This window comes from Coptis chinensis, chromosome 9 (assembly GCF_015680905.1).
Source record: "Coptis chinensis isolate HL-2020 chromosome 9, ASM1568090v1, whole genome shotgun sequence".
Classification (NCBI taxonomy): domain Eukaryota; kingdom Viridiplantae; phylum Streptophyta; class Magnoliopsida; order Ranunculales; family Ranunculaceae; genus Coptis; species Coptis chinensis.
In genome coordinates, this window is record NC_141464.1 from 77,787,459 (window position 1) to 77,810,735 (window position 23,277).

Below are 23,277 nucleotides of genomic sequence, written 5' to 3' on the forward strand. Positions count from 1 at the left end.
ACGTAGATATTATTACTATTACTATACATAAATTACAAATTACAAAGGCTGAAAAACATATTTCAAAAGTATTTTCATTTGTATACATTCAATGCGTTTTTTTTTTGCTAAAACTACAAACTAGTGAGCTAATCCAATCACCACTTCAACGAAGCTTTGCAAAGCTGTGGAATGTGTTTGACATTTTGGTATTTGTAGATGTTTGTTGTTTACTGGACAACAATTTGGTGATTTGTGTAGTAGGGAATGGTTGCACTCTTATTGGGACAAAAGTTGCCTACGTATCAAATTTTTTGGGATAAACTTGAATCAAGCCTTACGTAGTTCATCTCTCTCTCTCTCTATTTATAGATGTTTGATCTGACCTTCTATATTTGTTCTGGACCGTTATGAAGTGTAGATCTACCTCATATGCTATCTTGATGATTCGTCATTACTCTGCTGTTACAAAGTTAATGTCTCATTGATTGAGGCGATTGATTCTAAGATTAAGCTAGTTGACTTTCTAAAATTGTTATGAGTTGACCTGGACCAACTATAAATGGTAGTATGTGGATACATCGAGTGTAGTGTGGAGCGGAGGATACTTAATTATTTTTAAGCTAAAAAAAAGTGACCTAAGTAAAACTTTGGATACATTGGGGAAATTATGTGTTGTATGTATCTTGTTTATGGAATGGAGGATAAAAAGAAACTTTACATTATTTTTAAGCTATAAGTAAAAGTTGAGTGGAAGGGGTAAAAACTTTGGAGGGCGGTTGGGGAAATTATGTGTTGTATGTATACTGTTTATGGAATGTGTAATTAGATGTACTTTGCTAAAAATAAAAAGAAACACTCTTACTTCGCTTAATGTATATATACAATTATATACGGCGCGAATGCTTATTCTTATCAACTTTCGTACGTATCTCTTCTTCATTATTGTTCGACTGCTAAGTGCTAATCATCTCCCTTGGTGCAACGTCAGGCTGCACGGTCATTTTTTTTATAGTTTTCAACCAAAATAAAATAAACCCAAATGTTCGGAATAAAAAATGGCCTTTCACAACTTTTATCCTGATTGTTACCAAGTAAAACAAGCCGTCTTCTGAAAAACAATGGCCAAAATTTCCTCTCTCTAATTATTAATCTTAAGTCTTAACACTGACTTACCTCCACACCTTATCTACAAATTCTACGCACATCTCGCAAATCAAACCTTTATATCCAAACAAAGCCTTAATAATAATAATAATAAATCCCAATTCTGCCCCCTTTTTCCTCCTTCGCCCCCACAATCACCCCCTTCAATCCCAAATGCAATTTCCATTGCTAAACAAGCCCAACCACTAAATTATTCATTCCTTTCATCTAAAACCATCAAAGAACTGTTTTTTATGATTTTTTATTAGTTTTTTTTTTAATGGAGAGATCAATTGATGCATGGGAAGAAGTACAAAGACAAGGGCATGATTTAGCAGATAGATTTACACAAGGATTGAATGGTTTTAATGGTTTGATACACACTCATATTAATTCCACTTCATTTTCATGGCCAAATAATCAAAAACCAAAACTTTTTGATATTGAATTGCCTAATCAGAATTTTGGAAGAAGGGGTGTTGAATTAAAGTATAATAATTCTGGTGTTTCAGCTATTTTCGATATTGGTAACAGGTTAGGACAAGCTGGGGCAGAATTTGGTGCTAGTTTGAATGCTGTTGTTCAGCAAATATTTCGTAGATTGCCTATGATGCCGTTTCGGCATGATGAGCATGAGATAGGGAAATTAAGGGTGGATTTGGATAGTCAGAGGAAAGATTTGGTAGTGGATAGTAGCCCAACGCAGGAATTTGGAGATATGGCTGAGAAGTTAAGGAATTATGGATTTTCGGAAACATCTACTTCGGTTGGTTCAGAGGATTCGGGGAATGAAGGTGGTCTTGGTTTGGATTTAAAGTCTTTGGGACATTTAGGTAGACCACAGGTAACAATTTTAGTCCATAATTGTATTATTTTTCAAGTAATGTTGTGTTTTAAGTTCTATTTATAGTAGCTTATCTTGACGTATGAAATGTTGTTGTATATCATAACTGGGGACATTGCACTCCACTCCACAAACTTCAATAGTAGGAATTAACTTTCATTCATTATGGAACATGTTATATTTATTGGTTTATATATTGAATTATCTACAGTTTAATGAGGCTGGTTATTGCTTTGCTTTTGTTTTTCGGGTGTCAATTTATTTTCTATAATACAATGTGTAAGTTGATATAACCCGTAAAACCTTGTGTGCATCAATTATAATAGCAACTAAATTTTTTTTTATTTCTTGTTGGTATTAATTAGTCTAATGTTAAGTCGCTTTATCTGGAAAGGAAGTTGTTGGTTAATTTTGAGGTATATATTTTCTTCAATGGACATATGGCATTAAAACCAAAATGTGAGCATGGAATTAGCCATTTAAGAATATGAGGATATGAAATCCCATAACATTATTAATTAGCACTGCCCTTGAATGGTAGAATATATATTTTTTCTTTTTTGGGACAAACCGTTAATCATTTTGTTTGACTATCTATTGCATAGCATTGCACCACTCATGTAATGCAATGGAAGGGTTTAGGCATTAGCTAAAATTTCAACTAAATTAATCAAGGCCTTCATAGAGTGAATTACAAGAAAGATTTCTAATTGAGATGGAGAGGAAATAGATCTCTTCCACACCATCCTTTTGGATAGGTACTCTACAGGAAATCCAAGGAACAAGGACCCTGAGAGGTTAGAGCTAGCCAGTTGCGGTTTATAATTTATTTTAGAGCTTCAGAGGTGGATAATTGGATCTAGTATCTTGCATTTGTGATTCAGCGCTGACATAATTTCTTTCGATGGACATATTGACAATGAGTTTTTTTAGATGGATCAAGATTGACATTTAAAACGAAACAGTCTAATGTATATTGATGCTAAAACATAAGCAACCTTCGCCATCTTGAGTGTGGCTTCGATGGGGGGACTTTGAGGTGTGGTTGGGTCTTCCTATCATTTACTGACCTTTCAAGGAGATGGATATCTTTTAACATCTAAGATGCTATGAGTGTGTCTTATTTCAATTTTGGTTACCCCAGAGCTCACCAAATATTTGGGTTACACTAGAGCTCTCCATAAATAACACTTGCTTTGGTGTTTCAGTTTCTGATTACTGATGGTCTCTTTTTTCTTCACATTTAGTTGTCTCTAGGTGTTTCCCATCTTCTCCTGCATCAGTTTTTTTTTTTATCATGTTGTAGTTATTTAATTGTGAAAGTTAAAGCTTTATTTTTTATTCATATCCAATTGTTTTAGAAGTATTACGGTGTGCTGTCTTAGAAATTCGTGATATTCATTATGTTATGCATATGTCCCCAAGGAAATTGCCAAAGTTATTGATAAAAGAGAAACTGAAACATGGGAGAGTACTGTATGCCTCCACAGCAATTTGATGTGGTTTGCACTGGATGCAGGCTACTGTCAATATGACATCAACGTATGATAGTAGAACACGTGACATTGAGAATTCTTTAGTTGCGAGGGGAGACTTGTGGAGAGTAGAGGCTTCACACGGTGGTTCTACCTCTGGAAATGGAAATTCATCTCTTTTTCTTGTTCAACTTGGGCCCCTTCTGTTTGTTCGTGATTCAACAATTCTTTTGCCAGTTCATTTGTCAAAGCAGCACTTGCTTTGGTATGGGTATGACCGTAAGGTATGGCTACTGGTTCTGTTTTTCCAATATATAGTTCTACAAGTTAGTTGGTTTATACTTGCTTACAGTCCATTATATTTGAAGTTATTATTTTATTTATTTATTCATTTTTTTGCATCTTGCATAGACAGTAAATCTTTGTCTTCATTGTCTTGCATGCACTTGCTTATGATTAATGATTAAGCCTGTATAAGTTGGATTCATGGAATCTAGCACTACACAGAAAAAACATTTCTCATCACTCAAAAAGTGATGTAAAAAATATAAGACATCACTTTCGAGAGTGATGTGAGTGGTGGCGATGTGAAAAGTCTAGGTTTTTCACATCACTTTTTAATCGATGTCCATAAGTGATGTTATTACTTTTAACATCATTTTCTAAGTGAAGTCAGGAATGCCTATTGACATCACTTACAAAGTGACGTTTGATTCACATACTAAATTACTTGTAAAGTGATGTGAAATAACTTCATAAATCATTTTAAAAGTGATGTCTCATTTATCAAAAAAAAAAAACATAATAATAATAATAATAATACTAGCAAAGTTGGTAAAACCTTTGGGTGATGATACCAGAGGTCTGGGACTCGAACCCTACCAGCATCAAAGAGTTACTGATCTCATTTAAAATAGGCTTGCCACAAAAAAAAAACATAATAATAATAAATATTGCTAATATCATTTCATTATAGTACCATTTTCCTGGTCATTTATCATCAAATAAAGATGAAATGTATATTGAAATTATTTTCATCACTAATATAATCTCCATTACAAATATCACAAATATCACGCTAAATACAAAAAAATTGTAATGTCAATTACATATGTACCACCTGATCACCACTTCTGACCCAACAAAATCTAAACTGCAATACCAAAATGAGCCAAGGATAACCAAGAGAACCACAATCACTCAACTAAGAACCTATCAAATTGGTGTGCGATGTTGCCTAGGTTGATGCAATCAAAGTTGAAACTCAAGTGCTTGCATGAACCCTCAAAGATAGACCTGTTGCTATCTTGCCATCTGGGCTTCTTCGTCATACTAATGTGATCTTAGGCGTACAAAGGCATGACCATCCATGCGAGACTAGATTTATAGATCATTCAATCCCATCTTATATGCATTCATCACCTAAACTGCAATCAGATTGATAATCAGGCATGAGCAGGAAGCTAATAGCTAGTTAACCTACTATTTATTTATATTATTGTGGATTACAGAGGATGAGGAGCATACCTGAATTCACAAGCTAGTTGTTATCAGCACCCTTCATTCTTTTATTTTACCGAATGCTGGTGTTATAGTAATACCACTTGTTGATTCATGGTTAAGTTATGTTCGAACATCAATGAGAATCCATGATTTAAATCTCACACCATAAGGCAAAAACAAATAAGCAAGCAATGAGAATATTATCCCATTGTCATTCAAGTGAACAAGAAACAAAGACTACGGAGTTAGAATTTCCCAATTTGATAATATGAGAGATATTTCAGCAATATTATAGATATCCATAGATTTCAATTCTTCAAACCAAGTATTTCAACATTCTAAAATCAGCAACTACCAATGTAAACTTCATCCACAACCAAACCCCATTGATAAAGAAGTAGACATACTTCAATAGCATTAGCAGAAAACTATGCATTATACTCATTCGACTTAAAGCAAGCGGTTCACAATCAAATTGATATACCTACATCAAGGATGTACAATAGAAGGTCCCTGTTTGAAGGTACTTACTCCTGTTAAGTAAAATAGAAAAAAGGTCAGTATGTGGCACAATAAAAGCTTACAAAGTGGAGAATCCATGTCATATAAAACAAGTCAAACAAAGACTCCATTTCCAAATTAAAACGCCACTTGTATGCCCTAGGATCAGACTTACCACGTAAAACAGAAAATAGTGATCATAAATGGTGAATTAATTCACTCTTCTTGGATGTGCGCCATATTGTTACAATAATAAAGAACGAAACATACACCTTGATGCTCAACCAATCAGTTGAGTAAAATTTCAATGGAAGCAATGATGTTCTCTACCAAAATAGAATTCGCCCAAGAAACACAAGCCAAGGAATCTGAATTGGAGTCCTCAAGTTTCGCTTCCCATTTACTGAACTGAAAAGTGTTGGGCTTCCTGAAATGAATTCATGCTCACCTGAAGCAACAACAACTTGGTGGCAAAAACTGTATAAGATTTAAGTAATTGTACGTGACCCATTACAAAGAATCTAATAAACCAGGGAGTTGTTGGTGTTCTTAATTAAGTACTGGGGTTAATTAACTATGTGAATAGGTTTGTGCAAGTGAGTTGCGTAGCAACCACTAGTTGGGTATCTTGAAAATAGTACGTTTTAACACACTACAAAACCCAAAACAAAAATATATAGCTGTTAATCGAAAGCTTTAAAATTATTCCATGAACTAGTGACAAAGAAAATTACTTTTGCTTAAAACACAAAAGAGCAAGGATTCATTGAAATCAGTTCAGTCCATATTCAGCGAACTCAATTGATCAAACAACCAAAAAAGTGCGCAAGGCCAGTGTATTCGCACAATTAACAAATACCACTGTTTGTTTCAACTAATTAAAAGGAAATCAAATTCAATCATTAAAAAAATGAACACACCCATACTATGCTTAAACGATGAAAGAGAACTGAAAATGTAAGCGGTATACCAATGTGGAATTTGAAATATACCAATGTTATCGGAAGTTAAACCCTTAAAACCCCAATTGAAAACCCTAACAACCCAATTGAAATTGAAAAACAATTAATGATATGAAAGGGGAGAGACTTGGGAGAGAGAGAGGTCTAAACCTGTTTGCCTTGCTTCTTCGTCAGTGACTCCTTTAAAAAGCCACCAATAACAATTCTTCATCATCTAGCTGAGAAAATAAAATCAATCCAGCGAACTCAGGTTTGGAGAGAAAAGCGTGCTAGAGGGAGTTAGAGAATGGGAAGAAAGCGTATATGCAGACTGCTGAATCCGTTCGCGTAGAAGGGGGTTTGGGTTTACCCATAACTAATGTCTAATTGACCTAGTTAACCCTAAGTTTCCAAGCTCAATCTTTCGCGAAAAGAAAAATAGTAGTGCCAGTTGACCAGAATTTTAAGTTTTACTTTGAACAATGGAGTATATGGTGCACTTCATATAAAAAAAATTCCATTCAAACAGAATATCACATTTAAAGTGATCATATATTTCTAGTCAGAATATCACTTTTAAAGTGATCTTGTACTTCTAGTTTTAACATCACTTTTAAAGTGATCTTATATTTCTAGTTTTAGCGTCACTAAGCAAAGTGATTTAAGAAGTGATGTTGAAGTATAAAACCACATCACTATATTGATGTCACTTTTAGAATTGACGTTAAAAATCCTTACCAAATCACTCCAAGAAAAAACAATCTAAATGGGATTTAACTACCAATTTTTGACATCACTTTTTCTACAAGTGATGTCATATTGTATATACCACATCATTTTTCTGAAAGTGATGTTAAAAAAATGATGTTATAAGTCTAATTTGTTGTAGTATATAGTGTCATTAAGTATCATTATTATTAAGTATGGGCATCCAACTCAAAACCAATTGGTGATGAGTGGAGGGGCCCCAGAATTCATGTACTTATTGGAGACTCCCAATGCGGGATTACTAATCTCAACAATTTCATTCATTGAATCTTGAACACACTACTCTATCATATTCATAGTACCATGCTCTGTAACATACCATCTAAAAGATTTTATAAGTATTTAACTATCAATGAGTTAATATTGATCTCTGCTGGTCACTATTATGTATATTTGTTAATCTAAATTTAGTCCACCAGACTCTACCCCAGTAAGTTTTACCTAGAGTGTTGCCTATAAGAAAGAAAGAAAGAAAGAAAGGACAAAAGATAGATTGAGAAAACCTGCTAAGCATAAAACTCATACTTTTAGATGCATTATGTCTCATCAGAAGTTGGATGTTTGCTCAGATTTTGAAATTTGTATTGTTGTTGATGTAATTTTTTTTTATCGAATCGTTGTTATGCATAATTTATGTGAATTTTCTTTTGTTAATAATTGTCAGAATGGACTGCATTCTCTCTGTCCAGCTGTATGGTCGAAGCATAGAAGGTGGTTGTTGATGTCAATGATCTGTCTTAACCCATTGGCTTGTGTAAGTACGAACACTATTATATATAAATTAGCATCTTTGCAGTATTCTCTTTTCATTGGTAAAATGTTCATTCTCAAATGAATGCAAATATGCAATTCTTGCAATTTCAAATCGAATACTTTCATTGGTACTTCTATATCTAAATTTTAACGGGAAGCATTTGGTTAAGTTATATCTTCCGTTAGTGTCTGATAGATAATAATTGGAAAAGACAAGCTGTTTAGCTGAATTCAGACTTAGAAATAGGAATTATTGCGTGCTTCCTAATGTACAAGTTAATTGTGCCGTTTGAGTTGATTCAACTTCACATTTTTGTTTCAGTCTTTCATGGACATACAGTTTCCAAATGGACAGTTTACCTATGTATCTGGCGAGGGCTTGACTTCCAGTGCTTTCCTTCCTGTTATGGGTGGCCTCCTTCAAGCCCAAGGTCAATTTCCAGGAGATATGCGGCTAAGTTTCTCATGCAAGGTTAGATAGAAATCTGAGGATCAACTTAATGTAGTAGGTAGAATTTCTAATGTATATGATATCCATTATTTTATTGACCCTTCACAATTTTGATTGTTGGAGTTTGTTACATGCTTTGATGATCTTCTTGCAGAATAAGTGGGGAACATGCATTACGCCATCGGTGCAGTGGCCCGATAAATCTTTTTCCTTGGGACTTGCACAAGCTTTAGCTTGGCAAAGATCTGGGCTCATGGTCAGACCGACCATCCAATGCAGGTATATTTTTATCCTTAAACTCTCTTATTTAGCGAGGTAATCTCCAGGGTGAGATGTATGGATCAGCCGTATAACTTTCTCCTGTGGAACCGATGAAATATGTCATTACTTGAGTCATAATACCTGACCCTACACGCACACACATCATACAATAAAAAAAAAGGACGAAAGATCGTGCAACCTTCAGTAGGCGTTACCTAGTTGGTTTGGTGATAACTATTTCCAGAATTTGACAATCAAAGTTGTTTGCTAATCAGTTTATTGTTCTGTCGTATTTCCATATATTTGAAAAGTTCATGCTAGCTGAAACTATGACCTGGATATGACCGTATGTCAGCCCACTACTATGCATCTAGATACATATTCTGTTTTTGATAACTCTGTTTAAAGCACCTACTTGCCTACTTGAACATGTAGAACTGATATTTTTGGTTTTTTTTTATTTGCTAACAAATTGGCCAATTGTTTGCTCATTTTTGGTCATATCCTAAAAGCCAAAACTTTTCTGCTTCTTTAAGCTGCTTTTGTCTGTAATCAAGTTCAAGTATTTTGATGTTTAAGAGTGCACCGTATGTTTATACGTTTGCATTATGTTACTTTTGTTTGTTTTTATTAGGTTAGTGATCGCATGTTTTGCATCTGTTATTTCTTCATGGCTATTTTTCTAGAATTTGCATGTAAGCGTTCATGTTTATTTATATATAATATTGGATAAAATGTGCAGTGTATGTCCTACTTTCGGTGGAAGTGATCCTGGGATGCGAGCTGAGCTTATTCATTCTGTAAAGGAGAAACTCAGTTTAATATGTGGCGTTGCTTGTACCACACAGCCTTCTGCATTTGCTTCAGTTGCTGTAAGTTGTGTTTAACTGTTTATGCTATACGAGAATAGGAAATTTCACTTGTGCTAAACTGCTAATGTTGTCTGTGTTTTTTTTGAAAATATGATGTACATTTTGCAATGTTAAATAGACATGTATGTCCTGAAAATGAGGATTAATACTCTACATTTCGTACATATTTGGGATTTTTATATATGTTTAAAGAGGATTCTTACTACGTTCAACTGGTAAAGAAAATAACATATCATGCTTCAAATCTCCAATGTTATCTGTTCATCTACCAATTTCACTGTCATGAAGTATTAAAATATTCTGCCAATTGATAGTATATAGAAGGTCCTTTTCCATATATAAGGGGTCAATCGCTGCTATGAGTAATTATTGTTCATTTTTGCTGTTATGCGGCTCGGATTTTGGAGCAATGAGTCGGCAATTATGCTCAAAAGATGCTTGAAACTGGTAGTTATTGTTAATTCACAACCTTCAATATCAAGTAGGGTAAGGTCAAATCACTTATTCAAGGTGGTTCCTGGCATACTTTTTAGTTTATTTATATTTTTCCCAAAAACTTGCCCAGAACAACCATGTTTTATAATCTAGCCTAGAATAATAACTACAATTTCAAAAGGCTATAGCGCTTTGTGTGGATTTTAAAAAATCTTATCATGTTGTATTCTTGATTTTGAACAATTTTCCATTTTGAAAATACAGATTGGCAGGTCTAAGTGGAATGGCAATGTTGGGAGCTCTGGGATAACTCTTAAAGTCGAAACTCCTATTGGCAGCTTTGGCAGGCCTTCATTTTCAATTCAACTGAATAATGGCGTCGAGTTTTGATACCTCCTGACATGTATATAAAAAAGTGTATATATATCTGCAATCAGTTAACAATATTTTTTTTATACACGGTAGTTAATCCAAGTGTATTACAGTCTAATATTTTGTTTTAGATCTTTGAAGTTAGTGCATAAAATCTACAAGCCCATTATATGAACTCCAAATGTATTCCACTACCAAAAGTGAATTTATAAGATGAATTGAGGGCTGATTTTTGGTGAAGATAGTCTTCTCATAAAGGAGAATCTCTTTATTAGACGAAAATGTTTAATTTTGTCAAAAATTATTTTGAAAATTTAAAAATCAGGACTGTCGGATAATTTTATAATATTGTAAGTTATTTTGATACGTCTGAGTATTTTCAAATGTGTTTATTTTTCTAAATATGATTTATATTGTGGGGGAGAACGTCTAATTTTTTTCATAGTGGATTGTTTTTTTGAGTTAATATAAGTGGAGTTCATCTATTACAAAAAAAACAAATCCCTGAGTGTGTATATATATATAAGTTGAGTTCAACGGATTTTCACCCGTTCATTCTTGAAAGATTGAAGTGAAAATCCATAGATTATTCCATTTCATATATGGTGGTCTTGCTTATTTGATGCTAGTTAGTTAAAGTTGAAACACTATATATTCATAGAACAAAAGTTAAAAGGTGGTCTTGCTTTGATGCGAGTTAGTTAAAGTTGGTCTTGATAGGTTTTATGTATGTGCGTAGAAACTGATCACATATTGTGTGCTTGATTCACTAATACTTGTACGATTTAGTTACAAAAAAAAAAAAAGTATGATTCAATCAATTAAGTATAATGACGCCCTATTATAACCCATAAATTTACATCGCCAGAGAGATTAAAGAAAGGCACCACTCGCATAACAAAGTAAGTGGTGATCTCTATGAATTGTGGTGAGGACACGAGAGGGACATGTTATCCTAACAAAAAAATTAAATGAATGAGAAACAACAAAATGGAGATGATGTTGCTAATGATCAAAGAAATTTTGTTTGTAAGATTTGTTTGCACGGATTTGAACACTATCGTGGTTTCATGGCCCAATGTTCTAAACAACGTTAAAAAGCAACTAAAAAATAACGTGACAAGAAAGATTATTCTCGTATCTGTAAACAATATTATAAAATCTAAAAACGTTAAAAACTTAACAAACTAAATCTACTAATATTTAAAATTAAAATATCAATAGTAAACATATTAATTAATGTAACATTATAGAAAATGGAGAGGTTCTAGAGACATATTTTATCTTGACATGTAAACAAACTCAAAATTGTCGGGGTATTTATAAGTTTCGGATTAGACTAATATTTTGTAGATATGATCTCTTAATTATTCTAAATATTGTTATAAATAATAAAAAAATAAAAAAATTTAAATTTGAATTTATAAAATTTGGCTAATTGTAAACCGTTCATTTTCACTATTTTTGATACTATATTTGACAAGTTTAGAATTTTTTAATTTTTTTTGATTATTTATGATAATATTTAAAATAGTTAGAAAATTATATCTACAAAATATTAATATAATCAAAAACTTATAAATGCCTAACAATTTTAAAATTCTTTACCTGTCAAGATAAACCCTTCTCATTAGTGCAACTTAAGGGCTTTCGGACAAAACAAAGAAAGAAAAAAAGCCCAAATAATACATATCTGCTTCACCCTTACGCAATTTAATGGTAAAATGATTAAACAAACACAGTGTCTTTTATTTTTTTTTATTTTTTTTAATCTCTGCTTCAATCCCACGCAGAATGTAAAACATTACTATATAAACACCACTTTCCTCTCTCTCATAAAATAAATTCTCATTCCTCATTATTTTCCCGCTACTCAATTTCTCTCTCCACAAAAACTAAAAACCTCTCCTCTCCACTCTCTCTCTTCAAATTCCAGTCAAGGTAATTAAATTCATCTCTTATTTAATCACTCACTTTGTTTATTAATGTTTGATTATGTTTAATTTGTGTTTTGTTGCAGTGATTAAGAAGAGCTTGTTTGATTTGAATACTTGGTTGTTGTTCTGGTAATTGTTCTATAATTTAGTTTACTTATTTGACCTTGGAGTTTTATTAATTTTAACGTTATTATTGTATTAGGGTTTTCTATTGATTGAATTATTACAATGTTGTATTGTCTCAAAGATCAGTTTTGTCAAACATGTTATATGCAATATATTATGGTGGATTTGATTATAAATAAACAAAGTTAACATTGAATGTTTTGTTGTTTTTTCTACTTTATTTTGGAATTACAGTTTTGCAATAGGGTTTTTTGTTGCAGATTGAAAACTGAGTAAAAGATCTTTTAGGGTTGCAAATAGCACGCGATAATATGACAAGTTTTACTTTGTTTTGAGCTTTTAGGTTTCTGTCTACTTATTATATTTGTTTTGGTGATTTCAGAATTAAACAGAAAGATGTTTGGTTCAACTAGTGGTAAGTTTTTGTTATTATTTTTTTGTTTTGCTTTAGAATATGTTTTCAGTGTGTGTTTCTAATGACTAATGTTATCCATTTATTTTTGCGTCTGATAGCTTTTGGGCAGTCATCGACTAGTCCATTTGGATCCCAATCAGTTTTTGGGCAAAACAACAATGCCAACAATCCTTTTGCTCCCAAACCCTTTGGTAGTACATCTCCCTTTGGTTCACAATCAGGGGGTTCCATATTTGGTGGCACATCAACTGGCGTATTCGGTGCTACACAGTCTTCTTCACCGTTGGCATCCACTCCAGCATTTGGCGCTTCATCAACTCCTGCCTTTGGAAGTTCTGGTTTTGGAACTTCCTCAACTCCTGGTTTTGGCAGTGGTAAGGTTTCAAGTCCTGGTTGGACTGTTTTTAATTTGATTTAAGATCTCCTGCATATCATGCTGTAGCATTGGTAAAGGACTGTTTTTAACATATTTCACATGCACCTTCACCTAGTGAGTATTTGCTATTAGTTGCTTTAAGATTGTTCTGTTAATTTCCCTTTTCTTTTTCTGGAGTGTACACTGTAATAACTGAAGGTTCCATCATTCTTCTCTTTTTCAAAACATCAAAATAAGTTTTACCGAGGTTAATACAATGATATATCTAGAGACTTCTGAGCTTTATAACTTGAAAATGTTAATATATGTATGCTGAAGTCGACTAGTTGGTTTGCCATTCTGCAGAATCTTAAAATAAATTCCACTCACTGTCTGTCAGTTTGTGTAGGATCAAGGTTACAAAACCTCTTCTTTATGTTTCGAAACGCAGGAACTATGTACTAATTTGTTTGAGATGGAGATAAATTAAATATATAGTAGAGCTTTGGTCTGGTCCTTAATCCCTCTCACTCATGATCACCTTGTTTGAGATGTGTTTTTATTTTCTATTGTGTTCAACTTTTTATCGGTTGGAGTAAAATATAACCTAATGGCAAGGAAATAAGTTTCCACTAATAGTGAATTTCTGGTTTGCTTTTTTCCTTCTGTTGGACTTTTCAACTTTTAATTTGGGGATTTTTTAAGTGTTTGACTAGCTCAAGTCTATTTTTTTTTCCAACTAGATTGATGCATCCATATTTTGTGTTCCTTGTCTTGTGTTTAAGCTGACACCTCTCTCTTTGTCACTCTGTTAAGGTAATTCTGTTTTTGGTCAAAAGCCTACTACTACGTTTGGAGGGTTTGGGTCAACGCCTAGTCAACCTACTGCATTCGGGAATTCGTTCCAACAAACACAACCAGCGTTTGGAAACAACAGTGCATTTGGCTCCTCCTTTGGTACATCAAGTCAACCTGCATTTGGTAATACAAGCACCTCAGGTTTTGGAATGACAGGAACACCAGCCTTTGGTGCTACAAGCACCCCGGCATTTGGTTCTACGAGCGGGGCCTTCGGTGCTACAAGCACCCCGGCATTTGGTGCTTCAAGCGGGGCCTTCGGTGCCACAAACACCCCGGCATTTGGTTCTACGAGCGGGGCCTTTGGTGGTACAAGCACCCCTGCATTTGGTTCTACAAGCACCCCAGCTTTTGGTTCATCATCAACTCCAGGCTTTGGTAGCACTAACACAGCATTTCCTGCATCAAATGCACCGGCTTTTGGTTCTGGAGGAGCCTTTGGCGCACCAACAACCCCTGGATTCGGATCTTCAACAAGCTCTGCCTTTGGTGCTACCAGTACTGGATTTGGATCTTCTTCTAGTCCATTCGGTTCTACAAATACTGGATTCGGAGCTCCAAGTTCTCCATCGTTTGGTTTTACTTCCACTCCTAACTTTGGCCAAGGGGGCAGTCCTTTTGGAACGACTCCATCTCCCTTTGGAGCTCAGAATTCTCCATTTGGTGAGTCCCTTTCCTGTGCAAGACTTGAATTTTTCAGCTTAAATCTTCCAATAAATTTAGTGACTTTTAGTGTTCACTACGCATTGCCGTCATCATTTTTACTCCAATTTTGTCTCTGCTGGTAATTATTGCAGGAAGCCAGGCTACGACACCTACATTCGGCTCCACTGGCTTTGGGCAGCCTTCTTTTGGTGGTCAACGTGGGGGAAGCAGAGTCACAGGTTACGTGCCGACAACGGAGGTGGATGGTGGCAGTACCGCTGCGAAGCTTGAGTCCATATCCGCAATGCCTGCTTACAAAGACAAGAGTCATGAAGAACTAAGATGGGAGGACTACCAGTTGAACGATAAAGGTATTTGCCTACAAGTAGTATTTGGTTGGTTAATTTCCTTTTCTACTCTTTTTCAATTGAAGGATCCACAAAGTATTATTCTTAAACGTTTTTACATGTTCAAATTCATTTATAGGTGGTCCCAATCCTGCTGTTCAGCCTGCTGGTGGATTTGGTGTACCTGCTACCCAATCGAATCCTTTTGGAGGTTCGTCAACAATTGGGCAAACACCTGCGAATCCTTTTCCCTCCAACACATCTTCAAACATCTTCAATGCAAAACATCCACCTTTGGTATTGGTACCATATCCAATCCTACTCCACTTGGTTCATCTTCAACACCCCCTTATAGTACTACATCAACACCATCTTTTTTTAATACGACATCCACCCCTGCATCTGGAAGTAATCCGTCCCCATTTGGTGGGTTCACTTCACCTTCGCCATTTAATCCGGGTTCGGCTCCATCACCATTTGGTGGCCTGAATTCTAACACACAATCAGCTGGGTTGTTCCAGTCTACTGCACCTTCAATGGGGCAGCCGGGTAGTATTTTTGGGCAGACTGGTTCAGCCTTTGGACAGAATACTTCTTCCAATTCTCAGTCAAACCCTTTTGGTTTACAACAACCTGGAGGAAACTTGTTCAACAACGGATCTTCATCATCACTGCTTACCTCAAGCAATCAGGTGGGTTTATCAAACAGTTGCAAGTTACTCATGGAAATTTTGTCATTATGTATTTACGTGTATGGGCTCCACTATTTCGGTTATAAGGTTTGCTACAGATTTTATGACATAATCTAGGTTTTGATGGCATCATCATCGTTATGTACTGCATGTTCTTCTAATTGAGTTCATAATGATTTCTCTGTGCAGCATTCGACTAATCCTTTTCAGATGACACCACCTGCTCAGACAGCACCATCATTTAATTATAACCCTTTTGGCCAGTCACAAACAAGTAATGTGCTTTGTTTCCCTATATGCGTACTCTACTGCTATGCATGTATTACGTTTTGCTGAAACCTTTTTTCATGTTTTTGCAGCACCGAGTGGTTATGGCACCATGTTAGGTACTCTTGGGCAGGGTACTCTTGGGCAATCGTATGTTTCTTCTCCTTCTCTACTATTTTTTTTTTTTTTTACTAAATCGTAATTTGGTTGGCTAGTTAGGATTATCGACTTATCGTACAAACACATAAAAGAAAATTAAAGGCTACAAATATAATGCAGGCTTCTGAGTTCTTAGTTGTGCTATATAACTATACACTTATATGAAGTCACATGATAAGTGCTGTTAATTGGTTTCATTTTCCAGACAAAGTGCTGTTGTCATGCAGCCAACACCTGTCTCAAACCCGTTTGGGACTCTCCCTGCAATGCCACAGATGTCAATTGGTCGCTCTGGATCCACACCTTCAATTCAGTATGGGATTTCTAGCATGCCTGTAAGTTGTGTTTCCTCTTTGATTCTAGCTGGATAGCTCCTGGATTTCCGGTCTATTACTTTGGTTGTTTTGCTTATCTTGGATTACACTAGCTTAATTATAAATTTTGACAAAAAACGAGTGAGAAGTTTGCCATGAGCAGTGTGGTAGATCAGATTCTGCATTAGGTGCTTCATATCCTAAACTTGTGCAAAAATGTAAGTGTGTGTGTGGTTTTTTCTAAACAGGTTAAGGACAAGCCTGCCCCTGTCAGAGTTTCCTCGTTACTGACTTCTAGACACTTGTCTCAAAGAAGGATTAGCTTTCCTGCAAGGAAATATCATCCGAAAAATGATGGTCCTAAGGTGAGATTCACACTTTTTTTTTGTTAAAAAAATGTTATTATTGAGTATCCTCCAAATTTTTTGATCAGGATTTTCCATTGTTTTCCGAGAATTAGAAAATAGCAAAGGAAACTTTCATATCTTGTTTCTGCGTTACCTATATTTATAGCATCCTTTGTAATGATCTGTAGTTTGGGAGTTCTAAAATGACTTCCTGTCAGTGTAATTATTATTATTTTTTTAACCCCCCCCAAAATTCGAATCTTTTATTTTCTTACATCAGGAAGTCATTGTTCATGTGTTTCCTGCTGCAGGTCCCATATTTTGTTTGTGATGATGAAGAGGCACCTGGCACGCCAAAAGCAGATGCTCATTTTATTCCAAGGGAAAATCCTCGAGCACTTGTGATTCGTCCAAATGAAAAATGGTTTTCAAGGGTCGGTATGGAGAAACCGTCCCTGTTGAAGGATGCCCATGATCCACACAGAAATGGTAAGTTATTTGTATACTTATATGCTCTTCAGCATTATATTGGATAGGAACAATCTTGAAGTTCTAATATTGGACTGAAATCTTATCAATTGAAATAGTGTCAAGAATTTGTGACTTTATGTTGAACTATCCCTTTTTCCGCGGAAATAGTAGAACATTTCAACAATTTCAAATTTTCATCTTTTAATATAATTTGTTTTTCTTGGTCCTTTTTTTTTATGTACTTATTAAAACCTTAGGTTATCATATTCTGCATGATACTGCAGGATATGTCTAGATTGGAATAAAATAAATTGGCCTTAGATTATGACGGATATGGGAGCATTATAAGTCTTAAATGGTGGGTCCCATAGTTGAAAATATGGTCAGTATGGACTGAAAAAACATCAAAAATTTATTTTTACCTTGGACGAAATAGTATGGTATATTTTGGAACTCAATGCCTCGAACCAAGGAGGCCCATGCTATACTTAGTATCACACTTTTTCCTTTTTTATGAATATTTAAACTAAGACATGTGCTTAGGGAAAGTGAAGATGTGTCTTGTGAGCGAGATATTGACATGCGTATGTCCTGGATTCGAACAAAATGCATGTCATATGATTTGACCCTGTGGTGAACTATGTGTGTATTTCTCAAGTAGCAGATATGGTATAGCGGTATTGATTTCTGTCGTATTGTGGTAGGATTTTATACGCCTCATTTAATTTTTGTAGCGTAATATTGAGAAGGGGTTAGCTTGTCTTGGATATTAGCCGCATTCGATTAACCCTGGCTGCACGTGCTGGTGAATGCTGTGCTATAGAATCCCTCGAAACCCCATCTCTTCTTAAACTAAGGATAAATAGAATAAAAATGGCTGTGGTTGAATGAAGCCAAGACCTTGTTTGATGTCCAACCGTTGGCTCTTTCATAAGCCTGGCTCTGTGTATGTTTGTGGTGATCATAACCACCATTATGGTCATTGGTATGCGATTAGCCACAGCCTACATCCCTGTGGATACAAAAAACCTTATCATGACATGAACAATATATGGTGTAAAATCAGTGCGGACCCAATTTAGAGGTACCATCAGAAACTGCAATGTAACAACCCCAGGCTTTGATCTTCGTCATAAATAACAACCTTATTTCATAATTTTTTCCTTGAGATTTCTTGGGGTTCAATTTGTACTTAAAACAGTTAGCTTTTAGTTTCTTTCATTGTGGTTGTCATATCTTGAAACATTATAATTGCTGCAGAGGGTCTAGCTGATGAAAATGGCTCTGACAAAGAGCATACTAATCTCGACAAAGTCAACCAAAGGTCCAATGGAGTTCAGGAGGACAATTCTACTCACAAGGCAGACTCTTATATTACACTATCTGGGCACAGAGCTGGTGAGGCTGCTATTGTATATGAACATGGAGCTGACATTGAGGCCCTCATGCCAAAGCTCAAGCATGACGACTACTACACAGAGCCTCGAATCCAAGAATTGGCAGCCAAGGAGAGAGCTGAGCCTGGATTTTGTCAACATGTGAAGGATTTTGTGGTTGGACGTGCCGGTTATGGTAGTATTAAGTTTACTGGGGAAACAGATGTTAGGCGACTTGATCTGGAGTTCCTTATACAGTTCAACAACAGGGAAGTGATTGTTTACATGGATGACAGCAAAAAGCCCCCTGTGGGGCAAGGCCTCAACAAACCTGCTGAGGTTACACTTCTGAATATCAAGTGCTTTGACAAGAAGACCGGACAACAATACACCGAGGGGCCAAAGGTGGAGAAGTACAAGCAGATGCTAATGAAGAAAGCTCGAGACCAAGGTGCTGAGTTTGTTTCCTATGATCCAATAAAAGGAGAATGGAGGTTCAGAGTGAACCATTTCAGTCGGTACTGTCTCTGGGATGAAGAGGAAGAAGCGGGTGGACATTCTTCGTAAGTTCGTTAACTACAATGTAATGTGATTATGTGTTTTCAAAGAAGTAAATTTGCAATTGAATAGGCTACTTCATTTTGGAGCTGTTGAATTGGGTTTGTATAGCAACTGTAGGAACATATGTTAATGCCTAGTGGTCTGATCAATGTGTTTGTGTTTTGATGGATGCTTTGGGTGTATGACAAATGGTCCGAGTTTTACTTTCTTTGAAAACGCATTAACTGTTTTCTTCTTTTCAGAATTAAATGCTCTCTCCTTGTACTAATTTATGAGACAAAACATGATTCCATACCATTTAGCATGTCAAGAAGTGAGCATGTCAAGAAGTGCGTCATATATCAACACTGATCAGCCTGTCTAAAAGAATCAATGTTGATAAAAGTTGCTTTACCAGCAATTAGGGGTGTTGTGCTTCACATAATTTAAATTCCCGGTGGCTAAAAATTCCAAAAAATCAATTTTGCGTACCGCATTTGCTCCACGGAATTGAAGTTCTGGAAACCAAGTGAAATAGAGAAAATCTAGTTGTAAATTTGCAATATGAACGTTTGTGGAACAGATAAATTTCCGATCACTGCTTTTAGTGGAAACCAGCTTCTCATCCATGAAATTTTATTTAAAAACACGCTAGCTTTTAGAAGCTCTTCTCACAAACATGTTTCTCTCTATTAAAAACACGCTCGCTCATGAAAACATTTGCAACTCTATCAGTTACTTTGTTATGAAACTTTATTCCATTCTGGTTTTCGTGACTTTCTGGCGAACCAAAACAACCATCATCACAGGAGTCTGTACATAAAACAGCCAAACAGGATCGTGCATGGAGACAGATGAAACATATATACTATTTACAAGTTAAGTTAGGCCAGAAACTACTACTTCGTAGGACGTGATTCAAGAATACTTGGGAGGATCGTGCATGTCTTTATTTTTAGTTGAACCAAGGACGTGATTCAAGAATACTTGGGAGGTGGTGTTATTTACTACATTCTTACAACGATACGCAATAGCAGGTTGTAGGCCGGTTAAGTAGGTTGTCCAAGTAGCACTACTGATTTCGGTTATCCATTGTGAGATGTGACAATGACATTTTTGTCATGAAAAGAACTATATTTTAATGAGAATCTTTGCCAATTTCTTCTGAATAGATTCATTCATTTTGGAAGTTCAAGATCTTTTTTTTTTGTATTTTATATTGTGTTGCGAATATATGAATGCGGAAACAACGTTACCCATAACAAACGGATCAATTCTACACAAAGATCGATCCTTCACACTAAACAAGACTTCAATACCCTCCAAGTACTATCCCAACGCTTCTCATTAACAATTTAACAAACATATAAAGTAAATATAATAATGCAAAAGAGAACCAACCACAAGACAAGGATATATCGTGGTTCGGCAATTTGCCTACGTCCACACTGGCGAGATCCAAGCTTTACTAGAAGTCCAGAGTAACAGATTACAAAAGCTCTCAATTCACTCACAAAGAATGAACACTCAACTCACTAAGAATTTCTCTCTTACAATCTCTCTCTTTCTTTCTTTTTGGAAAAGTTAGGTTTTCCAAAAAACTGATTTTGTTTTTATACCAAAAAACCAAAATCGCGATTCTTATGTAAGCCCACAAAAAAAGGACTGAAGCTGGCGCCTTTCTTCCGAAGCGCTGGTCGCACTAAAACATCGGACCATGAGCTGGTCGCTGGTCGCTTCTGGCCTTGGCAGCGCTCCTCATCATGAAAAAAGAGAAAAACTTTTTTCTACATTCTCCACCATAAAACGGTGAGGTTTTAACACAAAAACCGAACTTTAACACATCCAAAGAAGAACACATCCATCCGTAACTTCGTAGTCAACCGCCCACAAAGGGGCCATGCCCAAAGAGTGTCATGCTCACCAAGGCCACCCACAAAGAGTGTCATGCTCACCAAGAGCCACCCACAAAAAGTGTCATGCTCACAAAGAGCCACCCACAAAGAGTGTCATGCTCACCAAAGAGCCACCCACAAAAGTGTCATGAGCCACCCAAAGAGTCATGCTCACAAAGAGCCACCCACAAAGAGTGTCATGCTCACCAAGAGCCACCCACAAAAGTGTCATGCTCACAAAGAGCTTGCACCCAAGAGCCACCCAAAAAGAGTGTCATGCTCACAAAGAGCTATCTTCTCACAAAGAGCTATCATGCTCATGCTCAAAAGAGCAATCACGCCCACAAAGGGCCATGCCTACGAAAAGGCATCAATCAACAATGCATGAGCCTCCACCATTTGTGGAGTACCCCCAACCAATGTTGAAACTCAACTCCATAGAGAACCTTCTACAACCCAAAACCCTTTTGCCCTTAGGCAATGAAACAAATTCCCAAGTACAAAACTTGTCACGAGCCTCCACCATTTTCTGCATATCCACCGACCAATCTCGTAATGAGCATCTCTAATGACTTCCTTGAAGCTATCTGGCTCATCATCTTCAATATTCAGTGCGTAGGCAACCGAGTCCGGTTGACCATAATGCTTCACTATCTTATCATGCCCGTACTTCATAACTTGTTTCACACTTCTCTTTGGCTTTGATCTAGCCAAAGTTTGCTGCTCAGGTTGTTGTAACTCTACTTCTTGTTGAATAGTTCTTTCACTAAGAACCTCACTCTCTTTAGCATCCTCGAGACGCTTCTTCTATCTCAATCACTTGAGATTGTATAGAATCACTAGTATTTCCAAAATTTCTTCTCCGCCTCGCTAAAAGTAGCACCGAAGTTCATCAAAGGTAACCTCATTGCTGACCAGGAACTTGTGGTTCTCTAGACACCACAATCCGTATCCCTTTCCTCCATTTGCATAGCCCAAGAATATTGCTTTCTTAGCTTTAGAATCAAGTTTACTATCATTCATGTGGTAGTAAGCACTAGATCCAAACACTCATAAAAGTACCATAATCACCGGTTTCCCGTCCACACCTCATAAGGTGTTTTGTAGTCTATCGCCGGAACCGGTGATCTATTATACAAGTAACACGCCATGGCCAATCGATTCGCCCGAACTCTTTGCCAAGATTGGCATTGGAAAGCAAACACTTAGCTTTCTCAAGCAACGTGCGATATTCATTCTCTCTGCTAACCCATTCTGCTGTGGCGTGCCCTCATCGTCGATTAATCCGGCAATTCCTCGTTGCAAGACAAAACTCTTGGAAAGGCCTATAGGTATGCTCAGTACCATTGTCAGACCGTAGAGTCTTCACCTTCCTATCTGTGCGATTCTCAACCCTTGCCTTCCACTTCTTAAATGTCTCGAAAACTCCATCCTTGGACTTCAAGATATATACCCACACATAGCGTGTATAATCATCGATGAAAGAGACATAATACCGGTTACCTCCCTTAGAAGCCACTCTAGAAGGTCCCCAAACATCCGTATGCACATAATCTAGGATGCCTCTCGTCTTGTGCTTGCTTGTACCAAACTTGACTTTGCATTGCTTGCCATAGACACAATGCTCGCAGAATTCCATACTTGGTTTCTCCAAGTCTTTCAGTAGCTCTTGCTTACACAACTCAGACAATCCCTTTTGGCTTATATGCCTAAGGCGCATATGCCACAATTTTGTGCACTCAGAATTATCACTACATGTACCCACTGCTACATCACCTATCACTGTACTACCCAACAAAGTATACAAGTTTCCATGTCTTTGACCCTTCATAATGACTAAAGAGCCACTAAGGATCTTTAGGACTCCACCATTTCCCACAAAATTTTGCCATTTGGAATCCAAGGTACAAAGAGAAATAAGGTTCTTCTTTAACTTAGGAACATGCCTCACATTGGTTAAAGTCCTCACTACACCATCATGCATCTTGACCCGTATAGTTCCAATCCCAACCGTCTTACAAGCAACGTCATTGCCCATCAAAATGGAACCTCCACTCAAGTTCTCATAGGTAGCAAACCACTTCCTATTTGGACACATGTGGTAGGAACACCCGGAATCAAGAATCCACGTATCGGTCATGTGGTCATCGTGTGTGTAGACACCGAAAAGACTTTACATCATCCCCATCGGCGGAAGCAAGACTTGCTTCACTAACATCCTCATTCTCAAAC

General features: G+C 36.3%; 2 protein-coding genes and 1 long non-coding RNA gene across 3 annotated transcripts; 2 read left to right on the forward strand and 1 right to left on the reverse strand.

Annotated features, from left to right (window-relative positions):
• Window positions 1-910: 910 nt before the first annotated feature.
• Window positions 911-10,541, forward strand: LOC147478284 (uncharacterized). Its single transcript, XM_086582209.1, has 7 exons — window positions 911-1,969; window positions 3,489-3,728; window positions 7,822-7,911; window positions 8,233-8,382; window positions 8,516-8,640; window positions 9,365-9,494; window positions 10,194-10,541. The coding sequence occupies exons 1-7, from the start codon at window positions 1,406-1,408 to the stop codon at window positions 10,317-10,319; spliced, it is 1,425 nt and encodes a 474-aa protein (XP_086438335.1). The 5' UTR covers window positions 911-1,405; the 3' UTR covers window positions 10,320-10,541.
• On the reverse strand, window positions 3,481-7,823 carry LOC147478285 (uncharacterized). The gene is made up of 2 exons (XR_015207499.1): window positions 4,972-7,823; window positions 3,481-4,871 (listed from the first exon to the last, which is right to left on the reverse strand). It is a non-coding gene; the product is annotated as an uncharacterized LOC147478285 (long non-coding RNA).
• A 1,556-nt stretch (window positions 10,542-12,097) lies between the features above and the next one.
• Window positions 12,098-19,379, forward strand: LOC147478286 (nuclear pore complex protein NUP98A-like). Its single transcript, XM_086582194.1, is given in 14 exon segments — window positions 12,098-12,242; window positions 12,322-12,367; window positions 12,747-12,779; window positions 12,878-13,153; window positions 13,951-14,655; window positions 14,790-15,008; window positions 15,124-15,261; window positions 15,264-15,676; window positions 15,866-15,950; window positions 16,036-16,093; window positions 16,308-16,437; window positions 16,665-16,781; window positions 17,075-17,252; window positions 18,495-19,379. Coding segments are annotated over 12 exon segments (3,021 nt in total). The 5' UTR covers window positions 12,098-12,242; window positions 12,322-12,367; window positions 12,747-12,760; the 3' UTR covers window positions 19,178-19,379.
• Window positions 19,380-23,277: the final 3,898 nt, after the last annotated feature.

What these genes read in the sequence shown, in the direction of transcription:
- LOC147478284 (XM_086582209.1), top strand. Translation starts at nt 1,406, where the DNA reads ATGGAGAGATCAATTGATGCATGGGAAGAAGTACAAAGACAAGGGCAT. An exon ending in GACATTTAGGTAGACCACAG is followed by an intron (nt 1,970 to 3,488) that starts GTAACAATTTTA and finishes CACTGGATGCAG; the next exon opens with GCTACTGTCAATATGACATC. An exon ending in GGTATGGGTATGACCGTAAG is followed by an intron (nt 3,729 to 7,821) that starts GTATGGCTACTG and finishes AATAATTGTCAG; the next exon opens with AATGGACTGCATTCTCTCTG.